Raw genomic sequence first — 17271 nt, 5'->3', positions numbered from 1 at the left:
GAGGATGTTTGGGGGGCACCTGGTGCAGGATTGGGTCTTTGGTGGCAGGAGGAAGTGGGCATCCCTCCTGCCTTATCGCTGCTGCAGAGGGGGGGAGTCGCATCGGCAGGAGGGAGTGGGCATCCCTCCTGCTGCATCGCTGCCATGGGGGAAGGAGTTGCTTCTATGGGGGGAGTCACAGTGCCCTAACAGCAGTGACAGGAGGTTGCTTCCCCTGTCACTGCTGTTAGGGCTCTGCGCATGTGTCAATCGCTCACTGAGTGATTGTTCGGTCGCATTTGCATGCAAATGATTTGCACTTCGATCGCTGCTGGAGAATCGGCCAACAGCAATCAAATCGGTATCTTTAGTGCATCTAGCCCAAAGTCTTATTATATCCATCATTAAAATCTGTCAAATATAAAAGATACCATGAATACACCTTTCAATACCTAGGTTCTAAAATTTGGAATGATCTTCCAACAGTAATTAGAACTATACCTACCTATTACAATGAAAATCTCTCTCTTTGAACAATGGGCTTCACTCAAACTATGATGTTTAGCACGTAGAATACATTTGTTCAGCCACCCTTCAATAAAAACCTGCCAATACAAAAGATTCCTAAACAGAACACTAGCCTTCCAAGCAAGTCAACAAAACAACTGGCTAGGTAACTTCATCAAACTCTCCTCATCCTACCTTAACTTCAGAAAACTAGTTAAAACAAACCTGTTCAACCGATTTGTAACCAAGAACCCTTAAACCCTCTACTGTACTCCTTTTCACATATTCTTGTTTCCCCACATTGTGACTTTATGTAACCAAAATCCTCACTGTTATTTTTTTCTTCGCTGTATCCAAAGTCTTCATTGTTATTTCCCTTCGCTGACTGTCCAGCTCTTCTTGTTGTAAACCGCCTCAAACTACTATGGCTTTGGCGGTATATAAAAATAAAATTATTATTATTATTATTATTTATAATTTTCAGTGTTTTTGTTCTTTATCACCCTTTGTAAATTTTTGTAGTTTTTTTGTAAACTGCTTTGAATCTAGTAGGAGATATAGCGGTGTATAAGACATCATTAGCATTAGCAATAGCAGCTAGCACACAGACAACGACAAATCACAAAAGAGGATCAACGGTTAAAGCACTACCTCCTGCATTGCCAGCCCTGGGTATAACTGTTAGGCATCAATTCAAGCAACAGACTAAGGTTATATAAGTTTAAGTTCTGTGGTCACTATTACAACTGGGTTTATAGGTGGCTTTTGACAAGGAGTGTGTGTTGACATCATTTAACTTCTGTTCATTTCATTATCCTAACTAAGTATTTGTATTAGGAGATAGTATTAGAAGCCATTATTTCTATTTTTGTTTTGCCTTTGTACGTTATCTTTCCTGCTGTGCTGAAAATACTGTATTTGCTTCCTATATACTATTCTTTTTATATTAGTTTCCTACACAGCGTCTTTTTGAAAATATATGTCAGTTGTTCCGCAAACTTTGTCGAGCCACAGCACACCAAACATAGTGGCCGTGGCTGGAGGCATCCAGAAATGCGCAGATGTCACTGTGATGATGTCCACACATGCGCAAAGGCCCTCCAGACGGACCCCGAGATGCCCGGGGGAGGGAGGGGGGCAGCAGGGAAGAGGGCCGGAGAGAAGGAGAGGTGCAGATGCCGGCTAATTGCCTACAGGACATGCCTCTCGCGGTGAGAGGCACATTCTATAGGCAGTCAGCTATCACCTCTCCTCCTCCCCAGTATGCCGCGGCACACCTGAAATCTCAGGTGCTCCAGCACACAGTTTGTGATTGTTATGTGGAATGTGGTTTCTTACTAATAATCTTTATTAAGCTTCACAGATTAATTCACAGATATTTTTTTTTCATACATTTGCACATGGGTGAGATATGATGATGGTGTGTGGCCAACAATGGTTATAAATTAATCCACTGTTTTTATACGGTCTTATATTGGAGCGAAGGACTTGTGGTTTCTTAGGGAGTGTGCTTTTATTGCTCATGACCTCATACTGAGGATCCACCATCTTAACAATTTATATTTATGATTTACAATATTATAATTTATATTTAAGAATTTGTATTTTATACCACATTCAGGGCCGCCATCAGGGCAGTACTACCAGTCCTGCATTCAGGGGCCCGGAGCTGACAGGGGGCCCGGGCTTCCCCAGGGTCGCAAGCATAGTCTCCTCTCCTCCTTACCTGCCCTGCCGCAGCACACAGCCGAACAGAAGTCTTCCCAATGTCAGCGCTGATGTCGGAGGGAGGGCTTAAGCAAAGCCCTCCCTTCCTCCGACATCAGCGCTGACATCGGGAAGACTTTGGGTCGGCTGCTTGCGGCAGGGCAGGTAGGGAAAAGGCAGTCGTGTTCCGAAGGGGGAGGGGGCGGTCCGCCCCGGGTGCAGCCTTGGGGGTTGTGTGCACAGCCAGTCAGGTCCCCTTAGCCTTGTAGCACTTCCCCCAACCGACCGACAACAGGCCCGGCCGACAAACCTCCCTGCCCTGTAGCTGCGAATCTAAATTATCTTCTTACAGCAGCTTCAATACTCCAGCTGCTGTAAGAAGGTAATTTAGATTCGCGGCTACAGGGCAGGGAGGTTTGTCCGACCGGGCCTGTTCTGTTGTCGGTCGGGTGGGAAAGCGCCACAAAGGTAAGGGGCAGGGAGGGAGAAAGGGAGGAAAGGTGGAGTGGAGAAGAAAAGACGCTTAAGGGAAATGGGTAAAACTGAGGGGGGAGAAGGCCGCTGAAAGCATTACATTACATTACATTACATTTGTGATTTCTATTCCGCTTGTGCCTTGCGGTTCTAAGCGGATTACAATTTAGAAGACTGGACATTTCCAGTAGCTTTACAGTACATATAATCAAGGATGCGTTAAGTTACAATTGTTATTCTGGACTTTTCCAGGAGAAATTGGTAATGGATAATAGATAGTGATAGGTTGTTTAGACGAGTAGAGTTAATAATGTCCGGGTTCTGTTGTTTAGATGAGTGGAGATAATACTGTCCGGATTCAAGGTGTTGCTGGTGGTGGTGTTAGGGTAGTCATGAGCGCATTTTCTAATACTTTTGTGAGGTTATGATGATGGGAAGTGTTTTTTGAAGAGATGAGTTTTGATTTCTTTTCGGAATGCTTTAATGTCTATTGATTTGGTCAGTAGATTGGTGATGTTAATATCGATCTTTGCTGCCTGTGTTGCTAAAAGGCTGTCATATAGTTTCTTTCGTCGTGTTCCTTTGAGAGGGGGGTAAGTGAATAGGCTCTGGGTTCTCCTTGATCTGTGTGAGAGGTTACGGTGTAGTCTGTTGTTTAGGTAGATGGGTGCTGCTCCATGCATTACTTTGTATAATAGACAGTAGAATTTGAACTGGGATCTTGCTTTTATTGGTAGCCAGTGTGAGTCTAGGTATGCTTTGGTTATGTGGTCATATTTGCTTAGTGAGTAGATGATTCTGAGGGCTGTGTTCTGAACTGTCTGTAATTGTTTTATCATGTAATTTGGGCATGATAGGTATAGGCTGTTACAGTAATCTACAATACTCAGTACTAGGGATTGTACTAATATCTTATATTGATCTTTGTTGAAGAATTTTCTTATTTTTCTTAGGTTACGTATTGTGAAGAATGCTTTTTGGATGATTTTGTGGATTTGAGACTGCATTGTGCAATTTCTGTCTAGTAGAATTCCCAGGATCTTGAGTGTGCTTTGCATTGGGTACTTGATTGTATTTACTTCTAGTTCTGTGAGAGATGGTTTTTTTTCCCTTTCCAGTAGTAGGAATTTAGTTTTTTCCGAGTTCAGTTTTAGTTTATGATTTGACATCCATTTTTCTACCGTTTCCATTATCATTTTCAGGTGGTTTGTGGATAAGGGGTCTTGAATATTAAAGGGGAGGAGGATAGTTATATCATCTGCGTAGCTGAATGATACTGTGTTTAGGGCGTCTAGGGTTATGCCTAGGGATGCTATGAAGAGGTTAAATAATATGGGTGACAAAGGTGATCCTTGTGGTACTCCACATGGGTTTGACCATGGATCGGATATGTGCTCTTTTGATTTGACTTTGTATGTTCGTGTTTTGAGGAAGCTTTGGAACCATTTGTGAACATTACCTGAGATTCCTATTGCGTCTAATGTCTGGAGTAGTGTGTGATGGTCAACTAAGTCGAATGCCGCAGAAAGGTCGAGTTGAATGAGAAGCAGCTTGTTTCCTTTGCTGAGGTGTTGTCGGGCAATGTCTAATAGTGATACCAGTAGAGTTTCTGTGCTATGGTTGGATCTGAATCCAGATTGTGATGGATGTAGTATGTGATGGTCTTCAAGGTAGTTGGAGAGGTGTTGTGCGACAAGGCCTTCTGTTATTTTAATGTATAGTGGGATTGATGCGATTGGTCTATAGTTTGCAGGATTATCTATAGGGCCTTTGGGATCTTTTAGGATGGGTGTAATTATGATTTCTCCTAATTCCGGTGGGAAATGACCTTCGCTTAGTGTTGTTTGAAGCCATAGTGTGAGGCTAGCTTTAAATTTGGTGGAAGCTGTTGCTAGTAAGTATGAGGGACAGTTATTCAAGTCACATGAGGATTTGCTGTATTTTTTGTAAAGCCTGTTCAAGTCTGACCATTGTATCTTTGTGAAGTTTGTCCATATCCTGTCTGCTGGGATTGCTTCATCTGTTTTGGGATTGATTCGTATTTCTTCTATGTTGATTCTTGAATTGTTGAATGTGGATCTGGTTGTGATGATTTTGTGTTTGAAGTGATCCGCTAATTGGGTGGCTGTGGGAGTTTGGTTTCCTTGGGTGGCGAGAAATGGTTTGGTATCAGTGAGCTTTCTTAAGATGTCAAAAAGTATTCTTGTGTCTGGTTTTTCGGTGCTGATGAGTTTGGAGTAGTAGTTTTTTCGTTTTTCCTTCAGTTTGGTATTGTATTGTTTGATCAGGATTTTCCATTCGTCTTTGATGTGATTGTGTTTTTGTTTTTTCCATGACCTTTCTAGTTGTCTGCATTTTCTCTTTAGTTGTAGAAGTTCGTCGTCGAACCATTTATTAGATGGTCTGTCTATTTTGTTTTTGTTTTTTATTGGAGCTAGTTCGTTTAGTGTAGATTCACTGAGGGTCCGCCAACTATTTATGAATTCTTTGGGGTTGTTGGGGTCGATTTTGGGGTCGACTGTGTTCCAGAATGTGTGAGGTTCGATTTTCGGTCTGAATTTGATGAGTGTTTTCTTTGGGATGGGTTTGTTGTTATTTTGAGCCCAATTGATGGTGAATGAATATTTGAAATGGTCTGACCATAGAGTAGGGTGCCAGGACCCGTTTGAGATGTAGATGTATTGTGTGTTTTGATTTGGGGATGAATAAGCTGCTATATCGAGTTGATGACCTTTTTCGTGTGTGGGTTCTGGGTTGAGAATTTGATAGGATAGAGTGTTGAGGTATGAGAGTATATCTGTTGTTTGTTTGGATGATTGATCTTCTAAGTGGAGATTTAAGTCTCCGAGGATCAAGTTGTGTGAGGAGGAGAGTGAGTTCTGGAAGATGAATTCTTCAAGTTCTTGTTTTGAAGTGTTCCATTTACCTGGTGTAATGTAGCAAATAAGACAATTCAGGTTTCCATTAAGTGATTTGTCAGATATTTGGCAGGCTAGCAGATCAAGATAAGGGGTTGAGTGCTTGGTTAGTACGTTGATGTTGAGATTGTTTTTTATTATGATTGCTAGACCTCCTCCTCTTTTGTTTTCTCGACATACTACTTCAAGTTTATATCCTTTGGGGCAGAATTCTGTGATGCTTGGATCTGACTCAGAGGTGAGCCATGTTTCGGTTAGGAAGAGACAGTCTAGATTGTCTTTGGTCAGCCAATCTTTGATTAATTCTGCCTTTGGGCTGACGGATCTGATGTTCATATAGGCGCAAGCAATTGTAGTGTATTTTGTGGTGGGTGTAGTGGTTGTATTGATGACAGTTCTTGGTGAGGTTTGGTATTTTTGTGTGTTTGAGTTAGGTTTTGGTGGAGGTCTTTTTCCCCAGATGGTGGGGATGCTGGCTTGGCTGGATAGTGGGCATGGAGTTAGCGTTCTAGTGGTATGCATTTTTCTGGTCTGGTATGCACTGGGGAAGACAAAGGGGTGGAGAAGGACGCTGAAAGGACATGGGGAAGATGGGGGGGAGAAGGATGCTGAAAGCACATGGGGAAGACAGAGGGGGGAGAAGGACCCTGAAAGGACATGGGAAGATGGGGGGGAGAAGGACGCTGAAAACACATGGGGAAGACAGAGGGGGGAGAAGGACCCTGAAAGGATATGGGGAAGACAGAGGGGGAGAAGCTTACAGTATTTATAAAAACACATTTAATACTTGTTACAAAAAATATTGTGCAATTGTGATCTACTTCTGGCCTACAAAGGTCAAAAGAAATCCTTAACTGATATTTTACATTCAAAAGTGAATTATAGCTACTAGCGCTATTATTTATTAGTTATTTATTATGCAGATGTTTGTTAGTTTGTTATTAGTTCAGTATTAGACATATGTTAGTTTAGAATAGATAATAATAATAATAACTTTATTCTTCTATACCGCCACAATCTGCGACTTCTAGGCGGTTTACAATCAAGAGTGCTGGACATTCAGCGAAATACAATAAGTAGATATTCAGAGGAAATACAGAGATCAGAGACCTCAGGAGGAAATGTCCGACAGGACCTGTTGGGGATAAATAGCAACGTAAAGTTACGATAAGATGAAGATAGCAGATTATATTTATAACAGTGCTGTAAGTTCAGGTGGAATAGGGAGGGGGGAGGGAGAGGGAGCGCGGGTCAATTGTTTAGGTATTTCTGGAACAGGTATGTTTTTAGGCGTTCCCTGAATTCCCCGTATGTAGTGGGCGAAAGCGGTTGGTCTAGGTCTTTGCCCCATAGGACTGCTTGGTGAGAGAGAAGGTGTTCGTGGTGTTTTTTCAATTTGTAGCCTCTAACTGGAGGGGAAATGAGTTTTGGATGTGTGTTTCTCTTGAGTTTGTTATTAGAAAATGCAAAAAGATCCGTTTAGTATAGATTAGTATAGATAGGTATAGATTAGTTTAGTTTAGGTTAGGTTAGGGCCCTGCTGAAAGAGTCTACCTTGACGTGGTTGCAGGCTTACAAATCTTTTGGTCAAAGAGTGCGGCGACAGAGAAAAGTATGTGTGTATTCGGCCCATGGAAGAAGAGGGAGTCGGGGGGGGGGGGGAAGGGGTGCGTGGGGGGCCCAATAGGATTGCTCAGTAAAGGGCCCAGAAATTTCTGATGGCGGCCCTGACCACATTCCCCATGAGAGTTTTTGTGTGGTGTTTCCATATGCTTTTGGCAGTCCATGACTTTTATTAGTAGCTAATGAGGGATTTTGGATCTTGGGACCTGTATTTAGGTGTGTTTTTCCTTAGACTTGGTGTCATCATGTATCTGCACATCCTTGGAGTGTCAGACTGTTTCCCTCACATACTAACCATATGAGCTAATGCTAGTACCATCAACCTCTTCAATTGTTTCAAACATAAAGTGGAAAAGGGCTCCAAATAGGATATAATAGGCAGTAATAAAAGAGGTTTCTTAAAATTTTATTTTCAATGAAATATGATTTAGTGTCTAATGAAGCAAATGTAAATGCTATATTTTACCGATATAAAAGGGAGAGTTTTCCGTCTTGGCAAAATCATCCACATAGGAAAGTCCTAATGGTGCTATTGGTGTCTCACCAATTCCTCGAAGAATGTTCCCCAAGAGCACATATAACCACATTCGAGACTTTGTCTCTTTTATACACTCTGCAAACCAAAAATATATGTATACATATTAGTGTATTTGATATTAAGTTTAAATATGGGAAGGAACATCATTAAAGCCATTTACCTGGAGAATTTGGCTTGCCTGAAAATTGCCCTCCTCTGTCCAGCTAAAAGGGATAGGGAATGGAGACTTGTATACCACCTTTTTGTGGCTTTGGCATTTTAAAGCTTACATTCAAAGCGATGGGCACTGGAGGATTAAGCGACTTGCCCAGGGTCACAAGGAACAGCACTGGGATTTGATCTTACAACCTCTGGGTGCAGAGGCACTAGCTCAACCAGTGAGCCACAGTATGACCTACCCCAGCATGTGCACTTTTAGTCCAGTCATAAGGAAACAGGGGAGGAAATTTGCACATGCAGGAGTAGGATTTTCAAAACTACTCCATTAGACAGTCACAGCGGAAGTTACATTGGTGCTTTTAGCTTACATCCAGTATGGTAGCTTATTTTCAAAGAGAAAAAACTAGTTTTGTAAATGGCAAATCTACAAACTAGGCACTAATATTTATGCATCCATTGCACGTATGAATATTTAGGATATTACTGTATATGTGCTTCCAAGCCCACTTACGCCTGTATTTATTTATTTAAAACATTTATAATGTGCTTTTTTTTTTTTTTATACCAAAGCGGCTCACAATTCACATACACAGGTTATAATACATACAGTTTTACAAGATAAGGGCTCCTTTTACAAAGCTGTGCTAGCAGTTTGACGTTTGTGCTAGACGCTAATGCCAGCATTGAGCTGGCGTTAGTTCTAGCTGCTTAGTGCGGGTTTAGCACATGCTAAAATTCTGTGTGCACTAAAAATGCTATTGCAGCTTTGTAAAAGGAGCCCTAAGTACATAATAAGTTAAAAAAACATAAAAACAAACCAGAGGTCAGGGATACAAACATTATTGCATGAGTGTAACATAATCTTCATTGAGAAGTGGAGAGCTAACAGAAAAATGCATGTACAAAGAGGTAAGTTTTGAGCAATTTTCTGAATTACAACAGATTATCGCAAAACCTCAGAGTGCCCGACATAGCATTCCATAGAAAAGCAGAATTTTTTAGTTCGCACATATCGAACAATGCTCAATTCCCCTGTATCAAGCAACATACAATTTTCAGATCTCAGTGACCAAGATGGTTTGTACCGCAACAGGCATTTAGCCAGATAATCTGGCAGATTATCATAGATGCCTTGTTGAACACGTTTTAAGACTAAATTGAACACAAATAGATACTGGTTACCAATGCAATTTTCTTAAGATGGGAGAAATGTGCTCATAGCTGTATCTGCTAGTGTGCCGTCTGAGCCCTATTCGTTAAAAACTATCTTGCATAGCGAGCATTTGCAAAGGGGCATACGCATGGGCAGAGCATGGGGGGGACATAAGTGGAGCTCCCATTTATGTCCTGCCACATTTTGCTGCCCTCGCTTAAGCAAGGTATAAGAGTGGATAACTAAAAATTAGGCCCACAAATAGCAGGTTATGCTAGTATTCTATAATGGAATCTAATTGCCTAGCTTCTGTTATAGAAGAGACTCCTATTGCCTGCCTTCAGAGGGTTGCTGGCTGGTTAAATCACTTGGTTGGGGCTAGTACTACTACTACAATTTATCATTTCCATAGTGCTGAAAGGCGTACACAGCATTGTACATTCAATAGATGGTCCCTGCTCAGAAGAGCGTACAATCTCATTTGGATAGACAGATAGGATATCTCAGGGTTGGGGAGTTTCTGGCTGAAGGAATGATACAATGGGTATAGGTATCTGATGTTGAGTGAGAGTTAGGAGAAGAAAGCAGCTTCAAAAAATTGGGTTCTTAGCTTGGATTTGAACACTGCTAGAGACAGAGTATGACATATTGACTCTGGCAGCCAATTCCAGGCATATAATGTGGCAAGAAAGAAGGGACAGAGTCTGGAGTTGGCAGTGGAGGAGAAGGGTAGAGATAAAAGGGACTTCCCAATGAACGGAGTTCAGGGGGGAGGGGCATAGGGGCTAGCGTCTAATATTCAATGGCACTTAACCTAGGGTTACCATATGGCTCTAGAAAAAAAAGAGAAAGAAAAAGGCAAGTGAGATGTCATAGAACAACCAAAGGGTACATTTATTATCATAAGAAAGTTCTAGTACATTTACTTGGTGAAACCACAAAGTTAATGCTATATTTCAGAGATGCCAGGCATAAACTACTCAATATTCAGCGCTATTTAATCATCCAGAAACAACTCTGACTAAACACTAATATTCAGCAAGAGATAGTCAGCTATCTCCACTGAATATTAGCATTTACTGATGGATTTTCTAAACGGAATACAACTATCAATAATAACAGACTTCGAAAGTTGCAAAAGAAAAAAACGACAGTCAATATCCAGAAAGGGTGGGGCTCTGGATTCATCTGCTGCATCTAAAGGAAAGAAAATTAACAGGTAAGAACATAATTTTTCCTTCCTTAGCAACAGCAGCAGATGAATCCAGAGACTAATGGGATGTAACAAAGCAATCCTCAATCTGGGTGGGAAGCAAACGCCGCCTCTGCAACAACTGAAGCACTAAAAGCAGCCTCCACATGCGCCCCCACATCCAACCGGTAATGCTGAGATAAAGTGTTCTTGGAAGACCAAGTAGTTGCATGACAAAACTCCTCCAAGGAAAAAACCTGAGTCCAAGAAGTAGCCATCGCTCTGGCTGAATAGTCACGAAATTCTTCCGCAAATCGCTTCCCTGCCATCAAGTAAACGTAAAGAATGTCCTCCTGGACCCTTCGAGCGATGGAGGCTTTGGACGCTGCTTTACATTTGTCGCATCCCTTGAAGAATACAAAGAGGTGATCTAAACGACTAAAAGTCGTTAGAAACCTACAGATTGCAGAGAATGCTACGCACTTTTAAGAAACGCAGTGAAGAAAAGCTCGCCTCCCCATTCCTCCTCCTAGGAAGAAGGAAGGAAAAGTGAGAGCGGCATAAAAGAAAGGATGACACCACCTTAGAAAGAAATTGTGGTACTGTCCGAACTTGTAAATCAGAAATAAGAATCCCCGCCATACAAGGCCTGCAACTCAGAAAACCACCGAGCTGAAGCCATGGCAAGAAACACCGTGTTCAAAAGATAAGAGTCTCAAAAGACAAGGTTGAAACAGAGCCTTCTGTAAACTGCAAAGAGGTACCTTAAGACTGTACTCCGGACAGGGCTTCTTAAGAGGTGTACGAATATACTGTACTCCTTTTAGGAAATGAACTACCTGAAGATAAGAAGTAAGCAAAGAGTGAGATACCTAGCCCTTGTAACAAGCTAAGATTGCCACTTGAAGCTGAAGCCCTTGGCAATACGCTTGTGCCAAAAAAGAAAGAATATAAAACATAGAAGTCTGGAAGGGTGCTAATATTGAGAAGTACCCAAGAAAGGAAAAGCCTCCAAATGGTAGCATAAGCCACAGGTCTATATTGCCTGGAGAAGTGAATGATTCTTTGAATGAATATTTTGAGAGTTTGAAGTTAACGAATAAGCACTCCATGGACCAATGATGAGGTGGTTGAGACCTGTGACAGGGTAAAGTTCCTGTCCCGGGCCAGCAGAGGAAGCCTGAGCAGTGGTGTGTGAAGCTCATCTGCATAACATCCTGCAAAGACTGCTGGGAGATGTCCACTCACTCTGTGGGAACAGTGGTGCTGAAAAAGACAGTTTCAGAGCAGTCAGCTGAAAAAGACAAGAGCTCCTATGGGAAGAGGACACTGGCTTTGGCTTAACTCCCAGTAAGCCCAATACTGGCCAGGGCTGACAGGGGGCCTGGTACAGTGGAAGAGCTGTCCAGTGTTGATAGGTGTTGACAGAGGGCACGGTGCAGCAGAGAGAGAAAGAGACCCTGCCATGTATTAGCCTACCTGGTAGAGCTTGGAGGGACCGGAGAGCCCTCAAGCTTGACAACCAGTAGAGGGCCCAGTGACAAAGCATCTGAGGGACCTGGAGAGTCCTCAGAGAGAGGAGACCTGAGAGACCAGCATCCAGAGAGACCAATAGTAGCCCCATAGTGAGAGTCTACCTGGTAGAGCTTGGAGGGATTGGAGAGCCCTCAAGCTTGATGACCCAGTAGAGGGCTCAGTGAGAAAGCATCCGAGTGATCTGGACAGTCTCAGAGAGAAAGTGTCTGAGGGACCAGGAGAGTCCTCAGTGGAACACCTAAAAGTCCAAATGAGTCTGTGGAGAAACCACTGTACCGGTGAAGATCTGGCAGACAGTGGCTGGTTGAGAACTGGTGGGGAGACCGGTGGCGACTAGCGAAGGAATCAAAGGGACCGGCTGGAGCCAAGAGGCTGGCAACCAGAGAGACCGGTGGTGTCCAGGACCAGTGGGGATGCTAGAGGCTAGCAACCAGAGTGACCAGTAGGGCCCAGAGTGGCTACCAAAATGTTCAGAGATGCCCAGGAGTGACCAGAATGAGTGGCTGACGGCAATCAGAGGGACCGGCAATGGCTGGAACGATCTTTAGCGGCCTGAGAGACCAGAAAGGTCATGTGATGAAGGTGTTAGAACAGTGCCTGTAAGTCCAGAAGAGCCTGGGAGTGAGGAATTAATGGGCGAGGACCATTCGGCCCATTCACATTTGGTGTTTGTGGTGGTATTTTGGAACCGCCATTTCAAAAGACCCATTAAGTAAATAGTTAGGTCAAAATGTGGTACATATACCATCTGAAGGTCCAAGAAGATTAGGGTATTGTGTATTCTCTGTACCACTTGATTGCATTGGTTTGTTTTATTTCCATATATTACGTTGAAGAGTGGATTAACACGGCCACCACACCATTTCACGCAAGAGGTATCACAGAAAGATAAATGTAATTTTGTGTTGCTTCTTTCATTTGCAGAGCAGCAGATCATTTAAAACTTTCCAGAAATAAACAGCATCTGAAAAATCTCACTTGTATTTGTATTTTTTGGAGTGGTATCTCTATCTACTCAATAAACAAGGGGCAGGGTCCTGGTATATTTTATTCTAATCAATTACAGAATATACATAATTTCCATATCTCCAGAATTACAATAAGCCTGTACAATAACTGACAAGCAACGCAGTTGATTAAATACAACAAAAGATTGTACCTGGTGATATTTCCTCCAATGGTATGAAAGACTGGTTTTGATTTGCTATGCACAGAGACATACTGGAAGATGAGCTGTTTGATGAATAAACTGCCTTTTCATATTGATACCTATAAAAATGAACAATTTTTATGGCTAATATGAGAAACTCTTCTTTATCAATATAAAAACTATCCCTCTCCTTTACTAACGCATAGCGCGTGTTTTAGCGCCGGCAGCAGCGGTAACTGCTCCGACACTATAGGAATTCTATGAGTGTCAGAGCAGTTACTGGCACTGCTGGCGCTAAAACCCATGCTACGTGTTAGAAAAGGAGGGGGTATATCTCAACAATCAATCTATAACATAGTTCCTGTATGACAATGTTAACCACCATTACAGTACTTTATACTTGTATGTATATTAAAAAACCAAAACTGTTCTCTTGGTTTGCTATAGCTATGAATGCTGTGCAGTCAGTTATTCTACTCCTCAGGTGGAAGAAATCATGCTGTCCTTGAAGGATGACATTTGGTGGCTAGATTCAGGGCCTATGATTGAAGAGTGCTAGAGGGAACCTTGATAAATGGCTTCCTGCCAAAGCTGTTGCTGCAACGACCAGAGTATATTTGCTGGTTAGTACCTGTTTTTGAGAAAATTAACTATAGGATGTAAATGAACATCTGGTAACCCTAACCTTGGGGGTTAGCACCCAAGAAAAGGATCTGGGTGTCACCATAGACAATACGATGAAACCTTCTGCCCAATGTGCGACAGCGGCCAAATAAGCAAACAGGGTACTAAGAATTATTTAAAAAGGGATAGTTAACAAGACTAAGAATGCTATAATGCCCCTGTATCATTTCATGATGCAAACTCATCTGAAGTATTGCTTTCAGTTCTGGTTGCCTTATCTCAAGAAAGATACAGCAGCACTAGAAAAGGTTATAAGAGGAGCAACCAAGATGATAAAGGGGATAGAACTCCTCTCGTATGAGGAAAGACTAAAAAGGTTAGGGCTCTGCAGCTTGGAAAAGAGACGGCTGAGGGGAGATATGATTGAAGTCTACAAAATCCTGAGTGGAGTAGAACAGGTATAAGTGGATCGATTTTTCTCTCCGTCAAAATTACAAAAACTAGAGGACACTCAATGAAGTTACAGGGAAATACTTTTAAAACCAAGAGGAGGAAATTTTTGTTCACTCAGAGAATAGTTAAGCTCTGAAATGCAATACCAGAGGTTATGGTAAGAACAGGTAGTGTAGTTGGTTTTAATAAAGGTTTGGACAATTTCCTGAAGGAAAAGTCCATAGTCTGTTATTGAGAAAGTGGGGGAAGCCACTGCTTGCCCTGGATCAGTAGCATGGAATGTTGGGTTTTGGCCAGGTACTAGTGACCTGGATTGGCTACCATGAGAACGGACTACTGGCCTTGATGGACCATTGGTCTGACCCAGTAAGGCTATTCTTATGTTCTTATGTAATAATGGCAAAAAAGAAATTAGACGTCTAGCTTGAATCCCACCCCCCACACACACATATCTTGCAGGTTTGAAAATGGACATTTTTCTCATAATGTCCAAAATCAGACTTATATGTCCTATCAAAAATGTCCCTCCACATATACATCTGGCTCAAATATTTATTTAAAAAGTACTTAGTACCTTAAGACTTCATTGTCCAATGAAAACCACTTGGTTACCCGTCAAATGCGCACAGGACATTGGCGTGCTGACAATTCTGCCCTGACATTTGCGTGCAGGACAAATGTGCATCACCCTATGCCTTCCCATTTGTGCTCAGAGGAGTGGAACCCCCCTCTACACTCACGCTCTCGTTGAGGGGGGGGGGGTGTGTGTTCAATGCCAACGCGCTCTGAATTACAACATTGTGGCAAAAAAAAACCCTCCACTACACTTATAATTCTGCCTCGACAATTCCCCTCTTTTCATGTGCACACTTGTCGGTGCGCGTATTTGATGGAATGGAATTGTCAATGCGCCAATGTTCTGCGTATTATTGATGGTATACCAAACCGCTTTGACAGTATGTGGTTCATGTTGCAATTAATTGCATCAGTGTTTTTGAATAGCAACTAGATAGCACAGTTACTTACCGTAACAGTTGTTATCCAGGGACAGCAGACACTTGTGGGTGATGTCATTCACGGAGCCTGGATGAGGACAGCCTCGCAAGCAGACTTGCTTGTAGAAAACTTCAAAGTTTTGAATCTGTCGCACTGCGCATGTGCGAGTGCCTTCCCGCCCAGCACAGGGCGAGTCTTCTCAGTTCAGATAGCTATCAGAGAAACCAACCAGGGGAATGGGTGGGTTGTGAGAATAGCCGTCTGCTGTCCCTGGATAACAACTGTTATGGTAAGTAACTGTGCTTTATCCCAGGACAAGCAGGCAGCCTATTCTCACATGTGGGCAACCTCCAAGCTAACCAGAATGGGATGGTGGAAGTATTGGCAAATTAGGAGAATAAATTTAGTAATACTTTCTGGCCAAAATGGCCATCCCATCTGGAGAAAACATCCAGACAATAATGAGAGGTGAAAGTATGAACCGAGGACCAGGTGGCAGCTTTGCAAATTTCCTCAATAGGAGTGGATCTAAGGAAAGCTACTGAAGTCGCCATGGCTATGACTTGACTCTGTAGATGCAGTCCAGCCTGGGCATAGCAGAAAGATATACAAACAGCCATCCAGTTGGAGATGGTACGCTTAGAAATTGGATGTCCCAACTTGTTTGGATCGAAGGAGACAAAAAGTTGAGGAGCAGATCTGTGTGGATTGGTGCATTCCAGGTAAAAGGCCAAAGCACATTTACAGTCCAGAGTATGAAGAGCTGATTCTCCAGGATGAGAATGAGGCTTTGGAAAAAATACTGTTAGAACAATGGATTGATTGAGATGAAATTCTGAAATCACTTTAGGTAAGAATTTAGGATGAGTACAGAGGACCACCTTGTCATGATGGAACACTGTGAAAGGCGGATCAGCAACTAAAGCTTGCAGCTCACTGATTCTTCAAGCAGATGTGAGGGCAATGAGAAACGTCACTTTCCAAGTGACATATTTCAGATGAGCAGCAGAAATTGGTTCAAATGGAGGCTTCATCATTTGAGCAAGAACAATATTGAGATCCCAAACCACTGGAGGCGGTTTGAGAGGAGGTTTGACATTGAAAAGTCCTTTCATAAATTTGGAAACCACCAGATGAGCAGAGAGGGGTTTCCCTTCAATAGGCTGATGAAAAGCAGCAATAACACTGAGATGGACTTGAATGGATGTAGACTTGAGGCCAGAAGTAGATAAGTGCAAAAGATAATCCAAACAGAAGCCAAGGAGGTATCTCGAGGCTCCATATGGTGAGAGATGCACCATGTTGAAAATCTAGTCCATTTCTGGTGGTAGCATTGTCTAGTGGTAGGCTTTCTAGAAGCCTCTAAAATGTCTCTTACAGGTTGAGAAAACTGAAAAGGAGTTAAGTTGAGAGGTACCAAGCTGTCAGGTGTAGAGACTGCAGGTTGGGATGAAGTAGAGACCCTTACTCTGTGTAAGCAGAGATGGAAAAACTGGTAGAAGTTATGGCTCCCTGCTGCTGAGTTGAAGTAGAAGGGAGTACCAAGGTTGGCACGGCATGGTGGCATGATTGTTCTTCAGCTTGACAAGAGTCTTGAGAATGAGAGGGAATGGAGAGAATGCATACAGGAAGAGATTCGTCCATTCCAATAGAAAAGCATCTTCCTCGAGGTGATGAGGAGAATATATCCTGGAGCAGAACTGAGGCAGTTTGTGGATGTGGGGAGATGCAAAGAGATCTATATGAGGCATTCCCCACTGTGGAAAAAATGTGATGAAGAGGCGAGGAATTGAGTGTCCATTCATGAGGTTGCAGAAGATGACTCAACTTGTCCGCCAAACAGTTTTTCTCCCTTTGGATGTAGACAGCTTTGAGGAAGGTGTTGTGAAGAATTGCCAGTCCCAAACCTTCAGAGCTTCCTGACAAAGAGAGGGAGATCCTGTTCCCCCCTGTTTGTTGAGAACTACTTGGTCGTGAAGAAGGTGTTGAAAAGCTTTGAGAGCATTGAAAATTGCTCTGAGTTCCAATTGATTGATATGACACTGACGATCCGTGCTGGTCCAATGGCCTTGAGTACGGAGACTGTCAATGTGAGCCCCCCAAGTATAGGTTGATGAATCTGTCATGAGGACCTTCTGATGAGGGGTCATCTGAAACAGCAAACCTCTGGAGAGATTGGAAGAGAGCATCCACCAGTGGTGAGACTGTCTCAATGAAGGAGTGACTGTAATGTGTCAAGAGAGTGGATCGCAAGCCTGCGTT

The 17271-nt window shown here is 42.6% G+C and overlaps 1 protein-coding gene across 3 annotated transcripts in view; it reads right to left on the bottom strand.

Moving 5' to 3' along the window:
* Positions 1–17271, bottom strand: part of SLCO1A2 (solute carrier organic anion transporter family member 1A2) — a 192801-nt gene that overhangs the window by 124901 nt on the left and 50629 nt on the right. For all 3 annotated transcript variants that reach the window (XM_033959647.1, XM_033959649.1, XM_033959648.1), the window contains 2 exons: positions 12946–13055; positions 7675–7821 (listed from right to left, as the gene is read on the bottom strand). In XM_033959647.1, the coding sequence (XP_033815538.1) occupies positions 7675–7821; positions 12946–13055 (257 nt within the window). The remainder of the gene's footprint in view (positions 1–7674; positions 7822–12945; positions 13056–17271) is intronic.

Source organism: Geotrypetes seraphini, chromosome 9, assembly GCF_902459505.1.
Source record: "Geotrypetes seraphini chromosome 9, aGeoSer1.1, whole genome shotgun sequence".
NCBI classification, from domain to species: domain Eukaryota; kingdom Metazoa; phylum Chordata; class Amphibia; order Gymnophiona; family Dermophiidae; genus Geotrypetes; species Geotrypetes seraphini.
This window is presented reverse-complemented; position numbering and strand designations above follow the sequence as displayed.